The following is a 22266-nucleotide window of genomic DNA, read 5'->3' on the forward strand; positions in this document are numbered from 1 at the left end:
TTTATCTCCAACATTCCATTGTCAAGGTTACCAATCGCTTCCATGTTGCCAAAATCAATAGTCAATTCTCAGAATCAATGTCTCATCAACATTTGACACAGTTGACTACTCCCTCTTTCTTTAATCAGTTTCTTCACTTGGGTTGTAGACACCATTCTCTTCTGGTTTTTTCCTACCACACTGGCCATTTCTCAGCTTTTTTTTTTCTTTGGTTGCTCATTTGCCCTACCTCTAAATATTGGAGTACCCCAAGGCTCAGTCCAAGGACCTCCCCTCTTTGCTGTCTACACTTAACCCATTAGAGATTTCATCTAGTCTCAAAGCTTTATCAGAGGGTGATTCTAAAATTTAAATAGTTAACACTGACTTATTTCCTGACATCTATCTCATTTCTTAGTAAATATTAGCATGTAGCTGTCAAATGGACATCTTAAACTTAACACGTATAAAACCAAGCTATTTATTTCCTATTCCTTCTTACCACTCACCAAACTTGTTCCTCTTCCAGTCTTTCCCACTTCAGTTTTCCCACCTTGGTTTTCAGGCCAAAACCAAGGAACCTTTTATTCCTTACCTACCCACTCCATACCACAACGCTGCCCAACTCAAACCTAATCCATTAACAAGCCCTCCAAAACAAATTCCACATTCAACTACTTTTCACTATTTCCACTACTAAAATCCAAGCCAAGCCATAACCACCTCTTGTCTGAATTAATTAGCCTCCTAACAAATTTCCCTGCTTCCTCTCTGCCCCCTACAGTCTGTTCTCCATACAGCAGCCAGGGTGTTCATCTCCAAGTGCAAAACAAATCATAGTGCTGTGCTGCTTAGAACGGGTTTGCTCTGCAATTAGAATAAATCTGAACTCCTTACCAGAGCTTACAAGGCCCTATGTGACTGTGTTCCTGACTACCTTTTCAATTTCATCTCCTTTCATGCTCCTTTTTGCTTACTACACTCTAGTTTCAGTAGCTTTCTTTCTGATCCCTGAATACATCATGTATTTTTCCATTTAAGGGCTTTTATACTTGATATCCTTCTGCCTGGAATGCTCTTCTCACCAGATCTTTATATGGCTGCCTGTCTCTCATCATTTAATTCTTAGTTCAAATATCTTCAGAGAAGCCTTCCCTGAACTAGCTAAAGCCTCCTCTGTCCCCATTATATCCACACTCAGTCATTTTATATGCTCTTACACTTATTTGTTTTCCTTATAGCACTTCTCACAAACTGATATTATATAATGTTTACTTGTTTGTGATTATTGTGTACTTCCTCTATCCCCACTAGAATATCAGCTTCATGAGAAAAAGAACTATTTTGTCCCGTGGTATATCCTCAGTTCCTATAAGAGTACCTGGCACAGAGTATGGCCCTAGTAGATATTTGTCTGATGAAGGAAGAAAGGGAGGGAGGGAAGGAAGGAAGGAAGGAAGGAAGGAAGGAAGGAAGGGAGGAAGGGAGGGAAGGAGGGAGGAAGGAAGGAAGAGTTTCTCTCCCTGTGCTTAGCTCTTAAGTATACGTCCCCCAGGATTTTGTCCATCCCTCTTCCCTTCCCCTTTATACTGCCCTTTTTGGAAGATCCCTCCCACCTCCCCCAAGGTTTCAATTACAATCTACCCAACTAACTCTCAATCTAATTATTGTGTCTTTGTTTCTTTTCTATACCCAAGACTTATAGTTACAATTGACTGCTGGACATTTCTACTAAGAGGTCTTAATAGATACTTCAATCTCTGCATGTCTAAAACTGAGCTCATTATTTTACTTCCTTCTGATATAATGTATATAAAATACTGAGTCAAATGCACAGTGTCTAGTAGGGACTCAATAAATCCTAGTTCTTGTAACTCCATCTAGCCTATTAAGCAAGAAACTCTGGACTCATCTTTGACTCATATTTATTTTCTTGAACCCACCACCTCAATTTTCAAGTATTTGGAAGTCTGACAACCCAACACCCCTGGGATTCTCAGCTTTTAATCCTCACTCTGGTAACCCTGATTGCCCTTGCCTGGCACACGTTCATTCAATTCAATTAGCTATTCGATGAGTATTGAACTTGTATCCCTGCTAGGCACTATGATGGCTATGTCAAAGATACAAGGATAAATAACACATGGACACCACCCAAAATTTATAGGGGGAAACGGATGAGTAAACAGGCTGTTACAATATAGAATAAGCAGTTCTAGATAGAGGAAATCAGCAGGTGTTGTTTATGGGAGGAAAACTTAATACAGTCCAGGGATGAAAGAGCTAAGGAAAGAGTCTTACAAGTGGCAAAGCCTTGGTCAAGTCTTGAGTTAGCTAAGCAAACGAGAGGAGGGAGCAGTCATCATGCCAGGAAGAAGGAGCAGAATGTGAAAAGACACAGAGATATGGGAGATGATGTTATAGTTGGGGAGTACATGCAGTTGAACATGGGCATAGCATAGATTGGAAGCTTGTGTGGAGATAAATACGGTTATATTCTAAAGGGCCTTGTTCAACCAAATTAAGGAGTTTGGATTTTATCTTAAACACAATAGGGAACCTTGAAGGGTTGTGGTGAGTAAGGGTTTCATGACCAGATTCAAGTTTAAAAAGAAGACTCTGGTTGTAGTGTGGAGAACAGATTCAATTCAGGAGGTGGAGAACATGGAAAGACTAGAGGTAGATAAACTAGTTGAAGGACTATTGCAGTGAACACATAAGTGAGGAGAAATGTGAGAAATTTTCAGTAGGTAAAAATTGCCAAGACTTGGTCAATTAGATACAGAACTGAGTAGTTGAGAAAACTGAGTTCACTGGGAACTATTTACTTATATAGAGGTACACAGGAGGAGAAGCAGATTTCATCAGGTGTTGGAGGTGGAGGTTAATAAATTTAACACATACATGTGGAGTTTTTGAGATATCTGTGGGGGCATACAAATATCCAGAAAGCAGTGGGATATATGAGAGAGTAGTATGGGATAGAATGAGATATTTAGAAGTCTTACTTGCTAAGTAAAATCATGAGAATGAATTAAAATCACCCAGATTGTACAGTGTGAGAAGAGTAGAGAACCTTGTGTAGAATTCTGGAGAATATATACTTAAGGGGAGTGGAGGAATAGAAAAGAAAAAAACAAAGAAAAACTAGGGGAAATATAGTGTTACTGGAGCCAAAGGAAGAGGAAATTTTGAGAAGGAAGCAGTGTTCAACAGTGTTAAGTACTGAGGAAAGGCTGTACTGGGTTGAATGGTGTCCCCCCCACCCAAATTAATGTCCACTCAGAACTTCAAAATGCAAGCATATTTGGAAATAGGGCCTTTGCAGATGTAACTAGTTAAGATGAGGTCATACAAGATTAAGGTAAGCCATAAATCCAATAAATGGTGTCCTTATAAGAAGGCCATGCAGACGCAGACACAAAGAGAGAAATGCTATGCACAGAAGGAGGCAGAGATTAGAGTGATGTGCCTATAAGCCAAGGAACACCAAGAGTTGCTGGCGACCACCAGAAGCTAGGAAGAGGCAAGGAAGGATTCTTTCCTAGAGTCTTCAGAAAGAGCATGGCCCTGTTAACACCTTGATTTCAGATTTCTAGCTCCCAGAACTGTGAAAGAATTTCTGTTGTTTTAAGGTATCCAGTTTGTGGTATTTCTTTATGGCAGCTCTAGCATAGTAATGCAGAGGTGAAGTAAGATAAGAATAGGAAAAAGTTCATTGCTTTAAATAATTAACAGGTCACTGGTAATATTGGCCAGAGTCACTTGAGGAACATGGTGAGGGACAGAATTATATTCTTATGAGTTGTGTTGTGAATGGAAAGTGGAAGAGTAGGAATAGTGAGTGTAGACAAGGTAATTTAGCTATGAAAGAAAAAAAGGGTAATATCTAAAGATAAACATAGGTCTGACAAAGGTTATTTTCAAGATGGGAAAGATCTGAGCTGGTTTTCAGACATAGAGGGTGGACTCAGGGCAAAGAGAAGGATAACAGGCTGATAATATGTGAAAAAAGGAGAGTGGAAATCAAAAGTGCAAAATTTCTCCAGGAAGTAGAGGGGAATGAGGACCAGGCCACAAGTGAAAGAATTGGGTACGTCCAAGTGAGGAGATAAACGTTTTAAATGCATATCCCTTGAGTTTCAGGGAGATGAGGATAGAAAAAAAGTCCTTTAGACCCATCTATACAGGGTCTTCAATGCTGGAATGAAATGGCTGGACTTAATTCTGGAGGCAATTGCAGCCTTTTTTGAGAAAGGGAATGACATGACCCAGGCTAAGCACAATTGAGATCTCATAATTCATGAGGTTTACCCAGAGCACAATTACTGCTGATTTGAAATGAATACAGAGATGTGCTTTAGGGAGATTCATTTGGCAGAATTGCAGAGAATGGGTTAGAGGGCATCCAGACAAGAGGTAATGAGTCCCTGGCAGTAGCAGGAAGAAGGCAAAGGAGATAGATGAGTTGGATATTAGAAATACTGCAGAAGAAGCTCAGAAAGGGCTTGGGGACTGTTGGGGATAAAAAAGGGAATGGAAGAGGATTCTACAGTTGTGAGCTTGACTTACAGGGGTGGGAAATATGCCATGGTCAGAAATAGAAATATTAGGTGGGGAAGTTGGCTGAGGGGCAATACACACTTTGGAATGGAAATCTGCAGGTCAGAAAGAAGGTAAAGTTGGACAGAGGTATCTGGCAGTCTCCTGCATCTAAGAGAGAGGTGAAACACTTGGATGCGGATCAATTCATAAAAGAGTTGGCAGAGGGAAAAGATAAGGTAAAGGTTAGGACAGTGAAGGTACTTTGGGTGTAGGAAGATGATGTCTCCCTCAAGTGCAGGAAGGCTTCTTAGAGGAGGTAGCAAATGTGAGACATCCCAGAAATGGTGAAAAGAATGCTTAACTGGTAAGCAGAAGCTGCTTGTTTAGTCGTACCTCTGTCACTTCTAAGCTATGTGAACTTAGAGTCTTTTCCTGTCCTGGGCATTTTTTTCACGTATAAAATGGGGTTGCTAAATACAGTGATTAGAGAGACCCCTTTTAGCTCTGACAGTACATTTTCCTTTGATTGCAGCTTGACTTTAGTGGATGGCCAGTCTTTGGTTCAGCAGAGAAAGGTGAAAAACTTTCTAGGTCAAGGAACAACATAGAAAAGGCAAAGAGGCACACTCAAGGAACGAGAAGTAAACCAATTTGGAACTAGCTGTTTTTCACAACTTGTGCTATCCAACCTAATGATTAATCTGGTTGACAATTATTATTACGATTGATAATAACACCTCATCTATGTTGTTAAAAGTGCTAGCCATTAAAAGGAAATTTGTGTAACATAGTTTTAACTAGTATTGTACTCCCTGCTAAAGTCAGTACTTTAGCAGGGAGTATAAAGTCAGAAGGATAAGGACTGCCATCTTTTTATTTATTTGGGAAAAGGAAAAGAACAATCATTAAATCCTCCTTTGCCTCAGGTACTTTCATATATTTGACTAAAATGCAATTTCCATGAGGGCAAGGTTTTCTCTTTAAATCTACTGTATTAACTGCTGTATCACCAATACCTGGAATAGTGCCTAGAATATAGTTGGCACTCGATAAATATTCTTTGAATGACTTGGGGAAAAAATATATATAAAATCTCATTTAATCCTTACAACAAACTTGCAAAAGAGGCATTAGCATTCTCATTATACAGGAGGGAAAAGAATGGCTAAAAGAAGTTATGTAAACTTGTTCAAAGTCATGCCAGGGTCAAACACAATAGACTATAAGCTATATATGGGCAGGGAATGTGTCTGTTTTATTCTTTATGGTATCCCCAGCAGTTAGCTCATTATCTAGATTATAGAAGCACTCAATAATTATCTTTCTTAATGTATATGTATAACTGATTCACTTTGCTATACACCTGAAACTAACACAACATTGTGAAGTAACTATACTCTAATAAAAATTTTAAAATATATATCTTTTTTATTGAAGTATAGTTGACTTACAATGTTGTGTTAGTTTCTGGTGTACAGCAAAGTGAATCAGATATATATATATGTGTGTGTGTATGTATACATATATATAAACATACATATATACATACATATATATTCTTTTTCAGATTCTTTTCCATTATAGGTTATTACAAGATATTGAATATAGGTCCTGTGCTATATAGTAGGTCCTTGTTTGTTTGTTTTTTAATACATAGTAGTGTGTATATCTTTTGAATAGGAGGAAGCAAGCAAGCAAACACAAATTGTATTTGTATGAACACAAATACAATTCATTTTGCCTTATACCAACCACATCATCACCCAAACTCAAAAGAATAATTGAATCTCAAGACTTCATCAGTTGGCCTCACATGTTTGTTGGTTCAAACATTCTGTGATTTTTTTTTATGCAGTCTCACTTGTAGACAGTGGTGGTTCTCTTTCAGTCCTTTTAATCTTTAGATAGTCTCAAGGTCTTCTTTTTGGAGGATGCTTTATACCTTCTTTTTGGAGGATGCTTCTTTTTGGAGGATACTTTAAACTTTTTCTATAAAGAGCCAGGTAGTAAATATTTTAGGCTTTGAGGGCCATATGTTCTCTGATGGAAATACTCAACTCTACCATTGTGGTATAAAAGCAACATGTAGATGAATGAACATGCCTGTATTCCAATAAAATATTATTTACAAAAACAGGTAGCGGGCCAGATTTTGCCACAGACCATAGTTTACCTATCCCTGTTTTATAACAGTACTTCAATTCTTCCATTTCTTGCCTTTCCAGGACTTCTCTAACACTGTGTCAACTGTGAAGCTCCTCCTATCCTTGGTATATTAATACATGACAGGACAAATACGGTTTTAATGAGTTGTAACAGTTAAACCCCTTCCATTTAATAATTGTAGATGGCAGAGGCATAATCATGACAGAGAAAGATCAGCTAGAGAGGTTGGCAGGTAGCCTGGACAAAGCCCCAAAATATGGTTCCTTCTCCTAATCATGTTGGTAGAAGATCTGGACATCAGGTTTGCAGGGACAAAAACAAGATTTTTTGGCTTTTTTTGATCAGTGAACCTAGAGTTGATCAGTTAAAAACAGGCTCACAAATAACCATACCCATAAGAGACTGAATGCAATCTCATACGCCAATTTAGGTGACCATGAAAACTATCAAGTGGACCAATTACTCATATTCTCTACTTCCCTACTTCCCTACATCAGGATATGTAAAAAAAAAATCCTGAGTCTTCATCAAGAATAAAAGGGAGAAGACTCAAATCAATAGAATTAGAAATGAAAAAGGAGAAGTAACCACTGACACTGCAGAAATACAAACGATCATGAGAGATTACTACAAGCAACTCTATGCCAATAAAATGGACAACCTGGAAGAAATGGACAAATTCTTAGAAATGCACAACATGCCGAGACAGAACCAGGAAGAAATACAAAATATGAATAGACCAATTACAAGCACTGAAATTGAAACTGTGATTAAAAATCTTCCAACAAACAAAAGCCCAGGACCAGATGGCTTCACAGGCGAATTCTATCAAATATTTAGAGAAGAGCTAACACCTATCCTTCTAAAACTCTTCCAAAATATTGCAGAGGGAGGAACACTCCCCAACTCATTCTACGAGGCCACCATCACCCTGATACCAAAATCGGACAAAGATGTCACAAAGAAAGAAAACTACAGGCCAATATCACGGATGAACATAGATGCAAAAATCCTCAACAAAATACTAGCAAACAGAATCCAACAGCACATTAAAGGGATCACACACCATGATCAAGTGGGGTTTATCCCAGGAATGCAAGGATTCTTCAATATACACAAATCAATCAATGTGATACACCATATTAACAGATTGAAGGAGAAAAACCATATGATCATCTCAATACCTGCAGAGAAAGCTCTCGACAAAATTCAACACCCATTTATGATAAAAACCCTCCAGAGAGTAGGCATAGAGGGAACTTTCCTCAACATAATAAAGGCCATATATGACAAACCCACAGCAAACATTGTCCTCAATGGTGAAAAACTGAAAACATTTCCACTAAGATCAGGAACAAGACAAGGTTGCCCACTCTCACCACTATTATTCAACATAGTTTTGGAAGTGTTAGCCACAGCAATCAGAGAAGACAAAGAAATAAAAGGAATCCAAATCGGAAAAGAAGTAAAGCTGTCACTGTTTGCAGATGACATGATACTATACATAGAGAATCCTAAAGATGCTACCAGAAAACTCCTAGAGCTAATCAATGAATTTGGTAAAGTAGCAGGATACAAAATTAATGCACAGAAATCTCTTGCATTCCTATATACTAATGATGAAAAATCTGAAAGTGAAATTAAGAAAACACTCCCGTTTACCATTGCAACAAAAAGAATAAAATATCTAGGAATAAACCTACCTAAGGAGACAAAAGGCCTGTATGCAGAAAATTATAAGAAACTGATGAAAGAAATTAAAGATGATAGAAATAGATGGAGAGATATACCATGTTCTTGGATTGGAAGAATCAACATTGTGAAAATGACTCTACTACCCAAAGCAATCTACAGATTCAATGCAATCACTATCAAACTACCACTGGCAAATTTCACAATTTGTATGGAAACACAAAAGACCCCGAATGGAACAGGATAGAAAGCCCAGAGATAAACCCACGCACATATGGTCACCTTATCTTTGATAAAGGAGGCAAGAGTATACAGTGGAGAAAAGACAGCCTCTTCAATAAGTGGTGCTGGGAAAACTGGACAGCTACATGTAAAAGAATGAAATTAGAACACTCCCTAACACCATATACAAAAATAAACTCAAAATGGATTAACGACCTAAATGTAAGGCCAGACGCTATCAAACTCTTAGAGGAAAACATAGGCAGAACACTCTATGACATAAATCACAGCAAGATCCTTTTTGACCCAGCTCCCAGAGAAATGGAAATAAAAACAAAAATAAACAAATGGGACCTAATGAAACTTAAAAGCTTTTGCACAGCAATGGAAACCATAAAGAAGACAAAAAGACAACCCTCAGAATGGGAGAAAATATTTGCAAATGAAGCAACTGACAAAGGATTAATCTCCAAAATTTACAAGTAGCTCATGCAGCTCCATATCAAAAAAACAAACAACCCAATCCAAAAATGGGCAGAAGACCTAAACAGACATTTCTGCAAAGAAGATATATAGATTGCCAACAAACACATGAAAGAATGCTCAACATCATTAATCATGAGAATTGCAAATCAAAGCTACAATGAGATATCATCTCACACCGGTCAGAATGGCCATCATCAAAAAATCTACAAACAATAAATGCTGGAGAGGGTGTGGAGAAAAGGGAACCCTGTTGCACTGTTGGTGGGAATGTAAATTGATACAGCCACTATGGAGAACAGTATGGAGGTTCCTTAAAAAACTAACAATAGAACTACCATACGACCCAGCAATCCCACTACTGGGCATATACCCTGAGAAAACCATAATTCAAAAAGAGTCATGTACCAAAATGTTCATTGCAGCTCTATTTATAATAGCCATGACATGGAAGCAACCTAAGTGTCCATTGACAGATGAATGGATAAAGAAGATGTGGCACATATATACAATGGAATATTACTCAGCCATAAAAAGAAACGAGATTGAATTATTTGTAGTGAGGTGGATGGACCTAGAGTCTGTCATACAGAGTGAAGTAAGTCAGAAAGAGAGAAACAAATACCGTATCCTAACACATATATATGGAATCTAAAAAACAAACAAACAAAAAGATGGTCATGAAGAACCTAGGGGCAAGACGGGAATAAAGACACAGACGTACTAGAGAATGGACTTGAGGATACAGGGAGGGGGAAGGGTCAGCTGGGACAAAGCGAGAGAGTGGCATGGACTTATATATACTACCAAACGTAAAATAGGTAGCTAGTGGGAAGCAGCCGCATAGCACAGGGAGATCAGCCCTGTGCTTTGTGACCACCTAGAGGGGTGGGATAGGGAGGGTGGGAGGGAGGGAGATGCAAGAGGGAAGAGATATGGGAACATATGTATATGTATAACTGATTCACTTTGTTATAAAGCAGAAACTAACATACCATTGTAAAGCAATTATACTCCAATAACGATGTTAAAAGAAAACAATTGTGAATCTTTCTTATGTGCCATAAGGTGTACTAGGTGCTGAGGACACAACAATGAATATGAAGCAGCCGATCCCCTTATGGTTCTTCTAGTCCAGGGGTCAGCACATTTTTTTCTGTAAAGGGCAAAATAATATTTTTTGGCTTTTCAGTTGTGACAGGTTCTGTCACAACTACTGAGTTTTGCCATCATAGTGTGAAAGCAGCTATAGACAATATGTAAATGAATAGGCATGGCTCTGTTCCAATAAAACTTTAGTTATGGACACTGAAATTTGAGTTTCATATAATTTTCACATGTCATAAAATCCTATTCTTTCTTTTCCCCAACCATTTAAAAATACATTTTAAAAAACACTCTTAGTAGCAGGCCATCCCCCAAAATGTGATGGGTTGGATTTAGCCCATGGGCTGTAGTTGCCAACTCCTGGTCTGGTGTAATGGGGAAGATAAACGTAGAAACAGATTATTTCAACACAATGTGGTAAAACCTACTAGAGTTCTATGGGAGCCAGAGAAAGTTCACCTAACTCAACCCAAGGCATCAAAGAAAGTACCCTAGAAACATCCTCAGAGCTGAATCTTAAAGGTTAATATGAAGGCATTAACTAAGGAAAGAAAGAGGAAAGTATGCTCCAATAGAAAGCAGAGAATGATCAGAGTCAGAGGTGACAAACAGCATGAAATTCTTGGGGAATGGTATTGCTCTAGCACAAAAGACAAGTGTCAGATGAAGTTGCAGGTATGGGTAGGGATGAAGATATACAATGCCTTATTTACCATGCCTCTGGGCAATGAAGGCCACTTACAAGTTTCCAGTAGGGGATTAATATAATTGAATCTGTATTTTAGATTTACTTCTGTGGCAACACCTTGGCAGACAGATCTGAGACAGCCAAGAGGCTACTGAAATAGTCCAGGGGAGAGATGATAAGGGCAATAGTGGTGAAAATGGAGGGAGGAGGATAAATTCCGGAAGTGTCTAAGAGGTTAAATCAACATGGCTTAGTGAGGGAGAACAAGGAGTCAAAAATGACTCAGATTTCTCACTTGGATGGCTAGATGGATGAAAGTACCACCAACTGCTATTGGAAAGGGAGAGAGCTTTATAAGCCAGATAATGAGTTCAGATTTACACACGTTGCCTTTCAGTTTCTGCTGGGTTTTCCTGTAGAGATGTTTACCAGGCTGCTGTGCATATGAGCTTTGGGGAGAGATCAGAACTAGAGATATAGTCGTGAGCACAGAATAGGCGAAAATGATATTTGAGGGCTTGATGATATTGAAGAGCAGCTGTAAAGAGAATGGGGTATGTGAAAGCTAGAAGGAGGTAAGGTTGTTATCAGAGAGTTGAATTTAGTCTTTCTCAGCTGATTCCTGAGAATTAAGCCCTAAGGCCTCAAGACAGTGGTTCTCAAACTGTAAGCTTTACACCTGGAAAGCTTGTTAAAACATATTGCTGAGTACCACCCTCAGAGTTTTGATTCAGTAGGTCTATGGTAATGCCCAATAATTTGCATTTCTAACAAGTTTCTAAGTGATGCTCGCCAGTAAGAAACACAGCCCTGAAGAATCCATTGTATATAATGAATTAACTTCTCTCTTCTGCATCTAGCACACTCCTAGTTATGTGCCATCCTTGGGAAAATTGAGATAATGGTCACTCAACTTATTTTCTTTCTTCTGTGATTCAGATAAGGAACTCCAATGGAGAAAGACTGGAAGGTGTCAGGGTTCCACGATTGAGTCACCAGACTCTAGCCTAGGTTAGACATTCAATAAATATTTGTTGACTGAAAGGTTGGCACAGTCCATGGTACAGTCGGGGGAGTGAGCTGCTGATATAGAAGGGTTTATCTCTGAAGTTGAGATCAAGGACCCATAAGACTAAAGTTTGTGATTCTTTACAAGAACAATGAAATCTTTCAGTATGACAGCAGGAACTAGGGTAGAGAAGATGATGGTGAAGCAGGTGCCAAAGTATAAAACGGAAGTGGGAGAATGACCTGCAGGCTGACAGATGACATTGGTAAGGAAATGAAAATGATAAAGCCTGATTGTTTGAATTTCAAAAGGGATTTTTGTGTGAGGGTAGAGGAATAATGGTTTAGAAGTTGTCTGTGGAAAGCATGCCTAAACCAGGGCATGTGTATATACTATCCATCAAATTGTGTCTTAATTTTATCATTACAACAGTGCCCTGAGACTTTACCCACGTGATAAAAAAGAGCATCTACACATTTTCTCTTTCTGGACAGTTTTGTAATTTCCAGCATAAACAACTTCTTTCTTTCATACATATTTCCTACTAAGGTCATTTCTAAGAATTGTATGTGTTTGGTTGCTATTGTGAATGGGATATATTTCTCCTTATAGCTCCTCATTGGTTAATGTGGTCTAGTTTTAAATTAAATTTGTGCTTCTTTGACTTATCCTTTGAACTGGTTGTAACACCTTACAATTTCCTTATTAATGTTAAATAAAAATCTTTAACACATTCATTTTTCTATCGCTATGAGTTAAGATTTTACCTTTTTAAAAATTATCTTTTAACATTTGCAATGAATTGTTATTGTGCAACATTACTGAAGTAGATTTGATAGAATTTCATTTATAGGTTTTCCATCTAAGTTCAGAAATTGGATAGAATGTTCTTTTTGGAGCCGTTTGTCAGGTGTTGGTATCAGAGTGATGCTACCTTCAAAACCAATGTGAATAACTCTTCAAGATGTTCAATTGTATAACATTGCTACAGAATTGAATTTGTCTATTCCTAGGAAGTTTGAAGGGACTCGCTGATAAATACATCTGACCTTAAAGTATTTGTAGAAGTTTCTCTTTGATGATTGTTTCCAATGTTTCTACAATTACAGGTCCATTTAGTTTGCAACTTCTCAATAATGCTTGCCATTTAATATTTTATTAGATATTTTAAATTTCTCTGAGATTTTCAAATTTATTAAGGTACAATTTAGTAGTATCCTATAATTTAAGAAACCTTTGTATTTGCTCTTATATTCCATTTATCATTTAAATTTTATTTATAATTCATCATTGTTTTCTTGATTAAATTTGCTAGAGGCTTATCTACTTAATTCATCCCCCCATTAAAAAAACCCTACCCGTCGGCTTCATATTATATTGGATTCTTAGTCACATAATTTCATTCTTCATATTTAATAATGAAATATTTAAGGCTATAAATGTACTCCTGAATATTGCTCTCAAAGATTTGATAAGTAGTGATCTCGTTTTTGTTATTTTTTATTAGTCTGCCAGTGTTTCTTTGAGCTAATACTTGCATATAAATGTGTTCTGAAATATTCATGCAGTTGAAGACTTTTGTTTAAATTTGTTTTCAAGTTTATAAAAGTTTTACATTATCATCAGAGAACAGAGAAAGTGCGTCTACTTGCAAGAGTTTGCAAAGGTTTTCTTTGTGGCATATCAATGATCATTTTTTTAAATGTTACCAGAATATTTGAAAAGATAGTGTATTTGCTGTCTATAGAATATAATTTTTGACATTTATTAATTAGACCCTATGAATTATGGTTTTCAAACCTTTGAAGTACATATTTTAGGTCTACTTTATCTGATATAGTTAAATTATGTTAATGTTTCCCATATAGACATATATATAATTTTTCTTCTTTTATTGCAGGTTTTTTCTTTACATATTTAGATCCTTTTTTTTTCCTCAAACAATGGTTTCATGAATACAAATCCTTAATATAGTCTGTATCTTCTATATCTTGGGACCAATGTGATTGTATGGTTATTGGTCCTGTTTTGTTTTCTTTTTTTCAAATAGATAAGTGACATGATTAGATGCCTATTTGGAGAATGGATTGATTGGAAGGAGGTGAGACTACAAGATTAGAAGCCAGTGAGAAGACTATTACAATGGTCCAGGTAAGAAATAATGAACAATTGGATTAAGACAAGGGCTACAGAGAGGTTTTTAGCAAGTAGAATAATCAAGACTTGGAATAACTTGGATTGAAGTGGCTTGAGGCAAGTGAGAAGAGTTGAGGGCAACACCTAGATTTCTGACTTAGTTAACCATTATCTAAAGAGCAATATAGGAGGAAGAGCTGGGCTGGCTTTTCAGAATAAGCCATTTTCTGAAGTTCCTTCTTTACATTCATCCCCAAACACTCAAGCTCAGACCTAAAGCTCAGTGTTGAATCTTTGTCAGTTGATTGCTTTACTCAAACCAAAGACTTTCTACCTTAGTATAAAACACTAGGCTAAATATTAAATTTCATGGAGATCACATTTCTTTTATGTGCTGAGAGCTCTTTCATAAATTAGAAGAATAACTTGAACTAAGAAAGAAGGAATAAATGTCCTACACCATCCCCAGGGTAGTCCATAGGTGAAGGTTAAGTTTTCCACAAGAGGGCAGCATCACCTAATAAATTATGTCATTGAACGCCTCCTCCAATAGGGGTTGAGATGGGGAAGCTGAAAGGGTAGACAACGTAGGTTCTGGGAGCCATAGGACCTGCCACACCATGAAAACCAAAGGGCCCGGCTATTTCCAAGGCCATAATTATAGCCACTCTTAAGTGACTGGTAGTGGCAGATGTCACCACAGCAGGGAGAAAGAAGACATGGAGCTCACCAAGGGAGGATGAGTGAGTGACACACCTAAACACTCTCATTCTTATGACTGGATCAGAAGCCAATGCGGATCATGTCTACATTCCTTCTAAGTGCTGGTATCTCTGTATAACCAGTATTTCTCAAGGGGCTTTATTTCCTGTCAGATCTTTTTCACCCCTAATGGTTTCCCAGCAAATCTTGTCTCTGAAGGTTAGGTTGCAAAGCACAATACAGTTTGATGATCTCCTTATTTCATAATGGTGGTTGGTTACTCCAATTATGCTTCTTTTATACCCTAGGGAAAGGAATGGAACTGAAATTCACTGAGAACCTATTATGATAAAGGCATTTTACATAAATTGCCTCACTTAATCATCATGCTATTATATAGGAACTATTATTTCCCATGTGACAGAACCAGGAAGTAGCATACATGTGTCTATCTGATTCTAAAACAGAAACTTCTAAATTCACCAAGCTGCCCCTTTAAGAAGCCTTATTTAAAACCTAAATTATGACCTATCCAATACTGAGTCAGTGACAATGTGTCTATTGTATAAGACATTATTTAACATGTCACCTCTTACCTAGGTACATGGGCAGGCATGGCTTAGTCTTATGCAGGTAATATAATAAATCAATGGGAGGTAATATAATAAATCAATGGGATCCTATATAACTTCACCCTTACTAACTCAAAATCTTTCCCCTTAAGTATTCTCTCCTCAGGATAAATCATTTGCATATAGAGCAGGAGAACAATGGAAGAATTAAAGATGGCTTCTATGTTTCTGGCTTGGTTGACTAAGGGCATGGTGGTCCCAGTCACTGAGATAAGGAGCTTGCGAGGAGAAGAAGATGATGCATTAGGTTTTGAGCATGTTGTGTGTGAAATGCTTCTGAGACATCTAAGTATAAATGTCTAGTAGAAGTTGGTTATAGGGGTCTGGGGCGTAAGAGATCTAGTCATCCACATACAGATGATAATTGAAACTCGGGGACCAGGTGAGATTTTCCATGGTATATTGATGAAATTAGAAAGGGTAGAACTAGGGGAAACACCAACATTTAAGGGATGGGCAGAGGAAGAGCAGGGGGTAGAGGAACCTCATTTTAAAAAATGAACAGAGAGATAGAAAAAGAACAAGGAAATGGGGTATCTTGAAAGCAAGAAAGGAGAGTTTCACAAAGAAGGGTGTAATACAGAGCAACAATGTCAAACGCCATATGTAAGTCATATATGATGAAGACTAGAAATAACCCATTGACTCTGACAACTAGGAGGTAATACATATATTTTGACAAAGTAGTTTCAGTGGACTTCTGGGGGTCAAATTCAGAATGCAGTGGGTGGAAAGCTAAACGGTAGGTAAAGGTAGGTGAAGTAGAAACAGTGAGTATAGACTCTCCTTTTGAGAGACTGGATATGAACAAAAAGAAGAAGATGGGGCAGAAGCCAGAGGGGGAAGTATGATTACAGGAAGACACAAAATTTTTTCTAATAAAAATAATTAAGATGGAAAAACTTAGGCATGTGTATAGGATAAAGGAAACAAACTAACAGAAAGGGAGAAGTATGAGCTCCAGGAGTAGAGAACAAAGATACAGCAGCAAAATGAAAGGGAGACCTATGGTAAGCTCATCTATAGGTGGATGCTTTGGCAGCAGTAGAATGACTGTCCTTATCTTCCAAATATGTCCGTATCTTCCTCCTGCTTGTGCCACTCTACTTACCTAGAAAGCCTTTCCCCTCCTGATGGTTTCTTTGTCAAATTCTACCTGTCTTTTAGCTTAGATTCCACCTCCTCTATGAAGTCTTACCCTGACCATCTCTTCTGAAGTGTTCTCTTTCTCTTGAACTCTAAGAGCAATTTCTGTCTGAACAATTCATTTGACAATCACCCTTCACCCTGTGGAATCTCCTTTATGGCTTTCTTTAAAAAAATGTATTGCTAATTAATTTGTCTTATGTGTGTCTTTTCTCCCCTGTTAGACTGTACACTCCTCAAGGGCAGGCTTCCTGTCTTAGAGTTTGCCACAGCCTCCAGAGTGCCTACCATGGCTGGGAGTAGGAGCTCTTTAAATCTATGTGGTAAAAAATAAATAAATAAATAAATAAATAAATAAATAAATAAATAAATAAATAAATAAATAAAATTTAAAAAAATTTTTTAAAAATAAAAAAAAAAGGTCTATGTGGTTCAGCAGTGGCAGCCTTTTATGAAGGAGGAGACAGAGAAACACTGGGTTAGGTAGGCCCTTGGTGTGTATTGAGTCATTTAGTTCTCTCAAAAGCAAATGAGGAGAGTGAGTCTTGCAGAGGTAAAATAAATTTATGCAATATGACATGGGTAGTATGAGATAGTGCCAGGATTTGAACCAAAGGCCCTTTCTCTTATGCCATTCTGCTTCAGTTGTTTGCAAAATTCTGTTCACATGAAACACCTCTTTCCTTGATATTGATAGAGACATGCCCCTATTGAGGCTTTACTACCAACCAAGTGGTTTCAGCGGCCCCTGCACCTTATAGCAAATCTCCCTGTGCCTTACCTCCTGACAATCAGCTTGAGGATCCGGAAGGAGCCTTTGATGAGGATGAGGGCCTCTTGGCGGGAGCCATACAATGGAGTGCCATTGATATTCACCAGCTCATCACCAGTCCTCATCTTCTGGGACAAGGCTGCCTTGCCTCCATCTTCAATCTGTGTTGCAGAGGACAAAAAAGAAAGCAGGTGGTGAGGAGATTCCTTCCCCCAAATTCTACTTCCTGGCTCCTCCCAACTTCTGAGCCACAAATAGTCCTGGGGGATGGCACCAAGACGCTCCAGGGAGCAGCTAAGAAGCTGATTACAGGCCATTATTTACTGAAGGTAAAGCTTGGGCAAGCCCTTGAGGAAGAAAACAACACAGACATAATGCAATCTTTGCACTGGAGGAATCAACAGTCCATTTGGGGAGACAAGTGCTTCTAAATAAGAAAACGATGTTCGAAGGAACTCCACAGTGTGGGCATGGAATAGCAAATTGTGCACACAAATTAGAGCCGGAAGAACTAGGATTCAGCAAAATGACCTTTGGCAAGTCCTTCTCTCTTTGGGCAGGCTCTGAAGTCTGACAAACTTGAGTGTGAATCTTGGCTCTAGTACTTCCTAGCTCTGTGACCCCAAGCAAGTTACCTAACATCTCCATGTCTCAATGGCCCCATATGTGAAATACAGATAATAAGCATCCCTACCTCACAGGGTTGTTAGTATGTGAAGTATCTGGGAGCAAGGGGTTGACTCTGAAGACCTTGAAGGTGGCTTCCAGCTCAACCTTCTGTGAGTGGAATTGCAAATCCAAAAGATACAAAGTAACTGATCATTTATCTATATCTCTTCAACAAGTATGTTGTTGACAGTGGGCACTGACCAAGTGCTGGGAACATGGGTGTTCACTGTTCCACCATAGCCTACAGAATTTCCATTGGTTAAGGGCAATCTTGGCAGGAATGTAGTCAGGCTGGGGCGTGGGCATTGAAAGCAAAGGAAGAAATAATAGCCACTAGGGTAGGCAAAAGCAAAGCAAAGCAGAATGTTCCCCCAAGGATCCTTACTTACGGCTACTTTTGTATGTGACATTTCTACTACAAAGGTGAGTTCCACCTATTGGAACATCAATTCCATCCATGGTGGTAGGAGTCATCTCATCCATCCATTAACCCATCCTCAAGTTTTTGGTTAATTTCTAGTATGCAGGGGACAACATGCTTAGTGCTAGAGATACAGAAATGAACAAAGTACACATAGCTCCCAGATTCAGGGGTGGGTTACCATCTAAGGTTCATATGTCCATGGAGATGGGCAGATGAAAAAAGGTCCAACCCACTAATGGAATCAGGAAGAGGTGTTTGTTTCTCTCAGAAGCAAAAGAGTTGAGGATGATTAAACCATACAATTCTTAGGGAAAGGCAGGTTCTAACTAAATGGCGCAGCTAAGGGCTGGTCTTTGCTGCAGGTGTTTTTACATTTACTTCTACTCTTGTTCCAATCTTTCTTTCAGTCCTCTATAGCATCCCTCCAATCTATCCCCACACCATGTAAGTTAGAATATTGCTGAGCTTTAGGTTGGCCAGCTCATGTGCAATTTGGCAGATGAGACCTCCTGAGTTCAGAAAAAAATGTTAATTCAGGATTTTAAAAATCCCATCAAATAAATTGAAATTCTGAGTTAAATCACAGACTGTTATTAAATTTATTGCTGCTAACCCAACAATTTTTTTAATTAACCTTTGTCTGACAAATCATAGGTTAGCCAAGTGACATTGAATATATATACCTTTGTTCCAATACCTGGGCCACCACTCAAGACAAAACAAGCCAATATTGGTAAATGGGGAACAACTCTCAGCAAATTAAGTAGGATCACACTCTTATTTCCATTCTCATTATCATTATTACTTCACAGTCACTGCTGCCAAAAGAAAGAAAAAAGAAAAAGAAGAAGAAGCAAAGTGCTGTACTTGAATTTCAGAAGTTCTGTTTGAATGATTCATTCCTTTGGCATCCATGGAAGGCCCTCAGCATCAGCCATTTGAAAGGGCTTCCTTAGGCTAACAAAGAACCACAAACAAGAGTCTAACTAATGAATGCTAATAGATTTTTCCTGTTGATGTACATTAGTCTTAATTCACTCTACCCATTTTTAAATTCATATAACTCAATTATCCATATTACTGTTAACCATAGCAAGTCTTTCCTTCAATATGTATTGATATTAAGTACCACCTCGGGTTAATTAAGCCCTTTGTTACATCAATAAGATTTGTTTATTCTACCAGAAAATGAAAGAGGGGTACACCTTTTAAACTAAAATGCTTAATTATGGCTGCAGCAAAAGATCAGGCATTTTGCATTCCCTACTGCCACTTTGTTTGCCACTATCTGAATCCTTGCAGGGACTCTTTCTTGGACTATAGCCTCAAGCCAATTGTCCATGCCCCTTTTTCTGTTCCATGCCCTTTCTCAGTCACCAGCAGCATCACCTTCAGAACATGAATAATAATAACTCCATTTTAGCACAAGTGTGAGGGTTCGCAGACAACAAACCAGCAAATTATGGCACCAAATTCCAAAGTACAGACAGGTCCAGATCAGGAAATGAAACTCCATTTGGTTGAAGAGCCCTTGGACTATACCCCAAACTAGCCCTTTCCCAAACCCAGGGCATTTACTGAGCTATACAACAGATTCCTTCTTATTCCTCCTAACTTTTGGACTCTTTTAAAAAGTATTGCTTCGCGGGTCTTCCTCCTCCCCCCTCCACCTCTAGATTCCTGGGATCCAGCATGTCTTCCATTTATTGTTTGGCATCCTGACAGCCAGTTCTCCAGGTCGATGGCTCAACCACATATTTGTTTATATAGAAGATAAAGCAGCTGTTCATTTTTCTAGCAAGGAAAAGGAATGAAAAGGAAAGGAAAGGGAAGGGAAGGGAGGGGAGGGGAAAGGAAGAAGGGAGGGGAAGGGAAGAAGGCAGAGAGGGGAAACAATATGCATATTCTCCTATAAAAGATTTTGTTTTTCCCTTCCCACTGTGCCATCGTAACTCTGGCTGGGGCACAGAAGAGGTGTGAATCAACAAACATGTTGAGAATAACATGTCCTTCTTGAGAGGGCTGTATAGCATCATTTGATGCTGTCCATTCAGTAAGGCTGGTCAACTTTCCAGCTCTTCCTGAATCAGCCCTTCAGGGTGGCTTTCTTGTTTCATTTGAAGTGTTGTGAATTCTCAGATTGGACCCAGACGCATTGGAATGTCAGTATAAACACACACTACAAAGCCCAATGTAAACGATGGTTAACTTATGTGTCATTTTGGATTATCCAAGTGATCGCTGGGCTAGCAGTGAGTGGTCCAAGTAATTGAAAATTGATTGCATAAAGGTCATATAGCCAAAAGCCAGCTGTTGTCTGGAAAGTTGGGAAGAGCTGATTGACCTTGGACAAGTCCCTTTCCCCTCTTTTGGCCTCTTTTACCCTTACTGGTAAAACGCGGGGGTCTGACTAGATGGTCTCTGAGGACCTGTGGAGCTCTGACATTCAGTGACCTGTGTACAGTTAGCAAAGTCATGCATTACCATTCTGCTGACACAGATAATCCCACTGTGCTTTGCCTTCACCTATGTTTCACTCCTTCGAAACTAATCAACATCCATCTCTCATTTCCCTGTGGTCTTTATCCATTGTTTCAGAGTGGTCCATCAAGGTTTGAACACTTATAAAAGCACAGTCGGGACACCGAGAGAAAGAGATTCCTGAAGCCCATTTTGTGCTAATGAGCTGATGAATTGGAAATTTTTGATGGATCTTCAATGAAGCATGAAGTGCTCTAATAACTGTCAACAAAGTGACAAGTTGGTCGCTTGAGAGTAAAGGCAAAGGAAAATGGACTTAACAGTACTTACTGGCTTTCTAGTAGCTTTTATACTAAATAAAAGATACTAGCAGATACTTGCTTGGGTCTTTTGACTAAACTAGGAAATATGAGAAAGTGAAGGAAAGAAAAGTTAAGCCAGGTTTATCTTGCGGGAAAAATGCATCAGCAGGAGACATACCATCTGCAACAATAACCAGCAGGTATTGAATGCGTATTACAATAGTGTAAGAGCAGTATTAAAACTCAATGGCATGATTGTGAATACCTCTGCTTGCTACAAGAAATTTATTGGAAAAACTAGGCACTAACTGAAACTTTCTTGGCCAGTTCTAGGAGCTTCTGGCCAAATTACGCCACGGCGCATGTTCCGCAGGATGTTCCGGCATTCCACGGGTTCATCTGGTTGGCTGAACCCACAGATGCAAAATCCCATGCATGGGGGGGCCACCTGTAAGGTACTTGAGCTTCCATGGATTTTGGTATCCACGTGGGGGTCCTAGAACCAATCTCTCACGGATACCTAGGGACCACTGTACCCGCCCGTTCTCCTACCTCCACCAGCTTGCCCGTTGTCTAAGAAGGCAAATAACATAGTTAATTGTATGAATTGATTTTTTTACTACATAAATGGAAAAGGTCCACCCAGAATACAATAGTTATATTGCTTTTTTAAAATAAGTATATCCTCTGAGTGCCTTTTTATCACTTTTTGAAAGATTTTCAAGTTTTTAGTAACACTCCAGACAGCAATTTGGCCTTTCCTGGGGAATCAATAGAGAGAAAATGTAGAGATGGAGATAATCTGTCTTTGAGAAGTTTAACTATTAGGAAGTAGGATCATCAAATAATAAAGTCTGTGGTTATTCTGAAACTCAGTTTGACTTGAGCAGACCACAAGTTGGGGGCTGTTTCTGATCTGCCCTCTCTTACCCCATTGGTATCCCTTAGAATCTGATCATGTTAGGAGAGATCAATCAGAGTGACCTGGACGAGGGAGATACAGGCTTTGAAACCTCTGCGATCTCTTTGCCATGACTTTCAACGGTCTGGTCCCAGGTTGCAGACAAACCGCCTGCCCTAACTTGTTTCTTTTAGCAACTTTCTCCCTTCA

General features: G+C 38.7%; 1 protein-coding gene across 7 annotated transcripts in view; it reads right to left on the reverse strand.

The window, feature by feature from the left end:
• The window catches only part of SHROOM4 (shroom family member 4), a 201905-nt gene that overhangs the window by 80755 nt on the left and 98884 nt on the right, over positions 1-22266 (reverse strand). For all 7 annotated transcript variants that reach the window (XM_082375984.1, XM_082375991.1, XM_082375983.1 and 4 more), the window contains one exon: positions 17289-17440. In XM_082375984.1, coding sequence (XP_082232110.1) covers positions 17289-17440 — 152 coding nt within the window. The remainder of the gene's footprint in view (positions 1-17288; positions 17441-22266) is intronic.

Source organism: Balaenoptera borealis (genome assembly GCF_965194805.1).
Source record: "Balaenoptera borealis genome assembly, chromosome: X".
Lineage (NCBI taxonomy): Eukaryota > Metazoa > Chordata > Mammalia > Artiodactyla > Balaenopteridae > Balaenoptera > Balaenoptera borealis.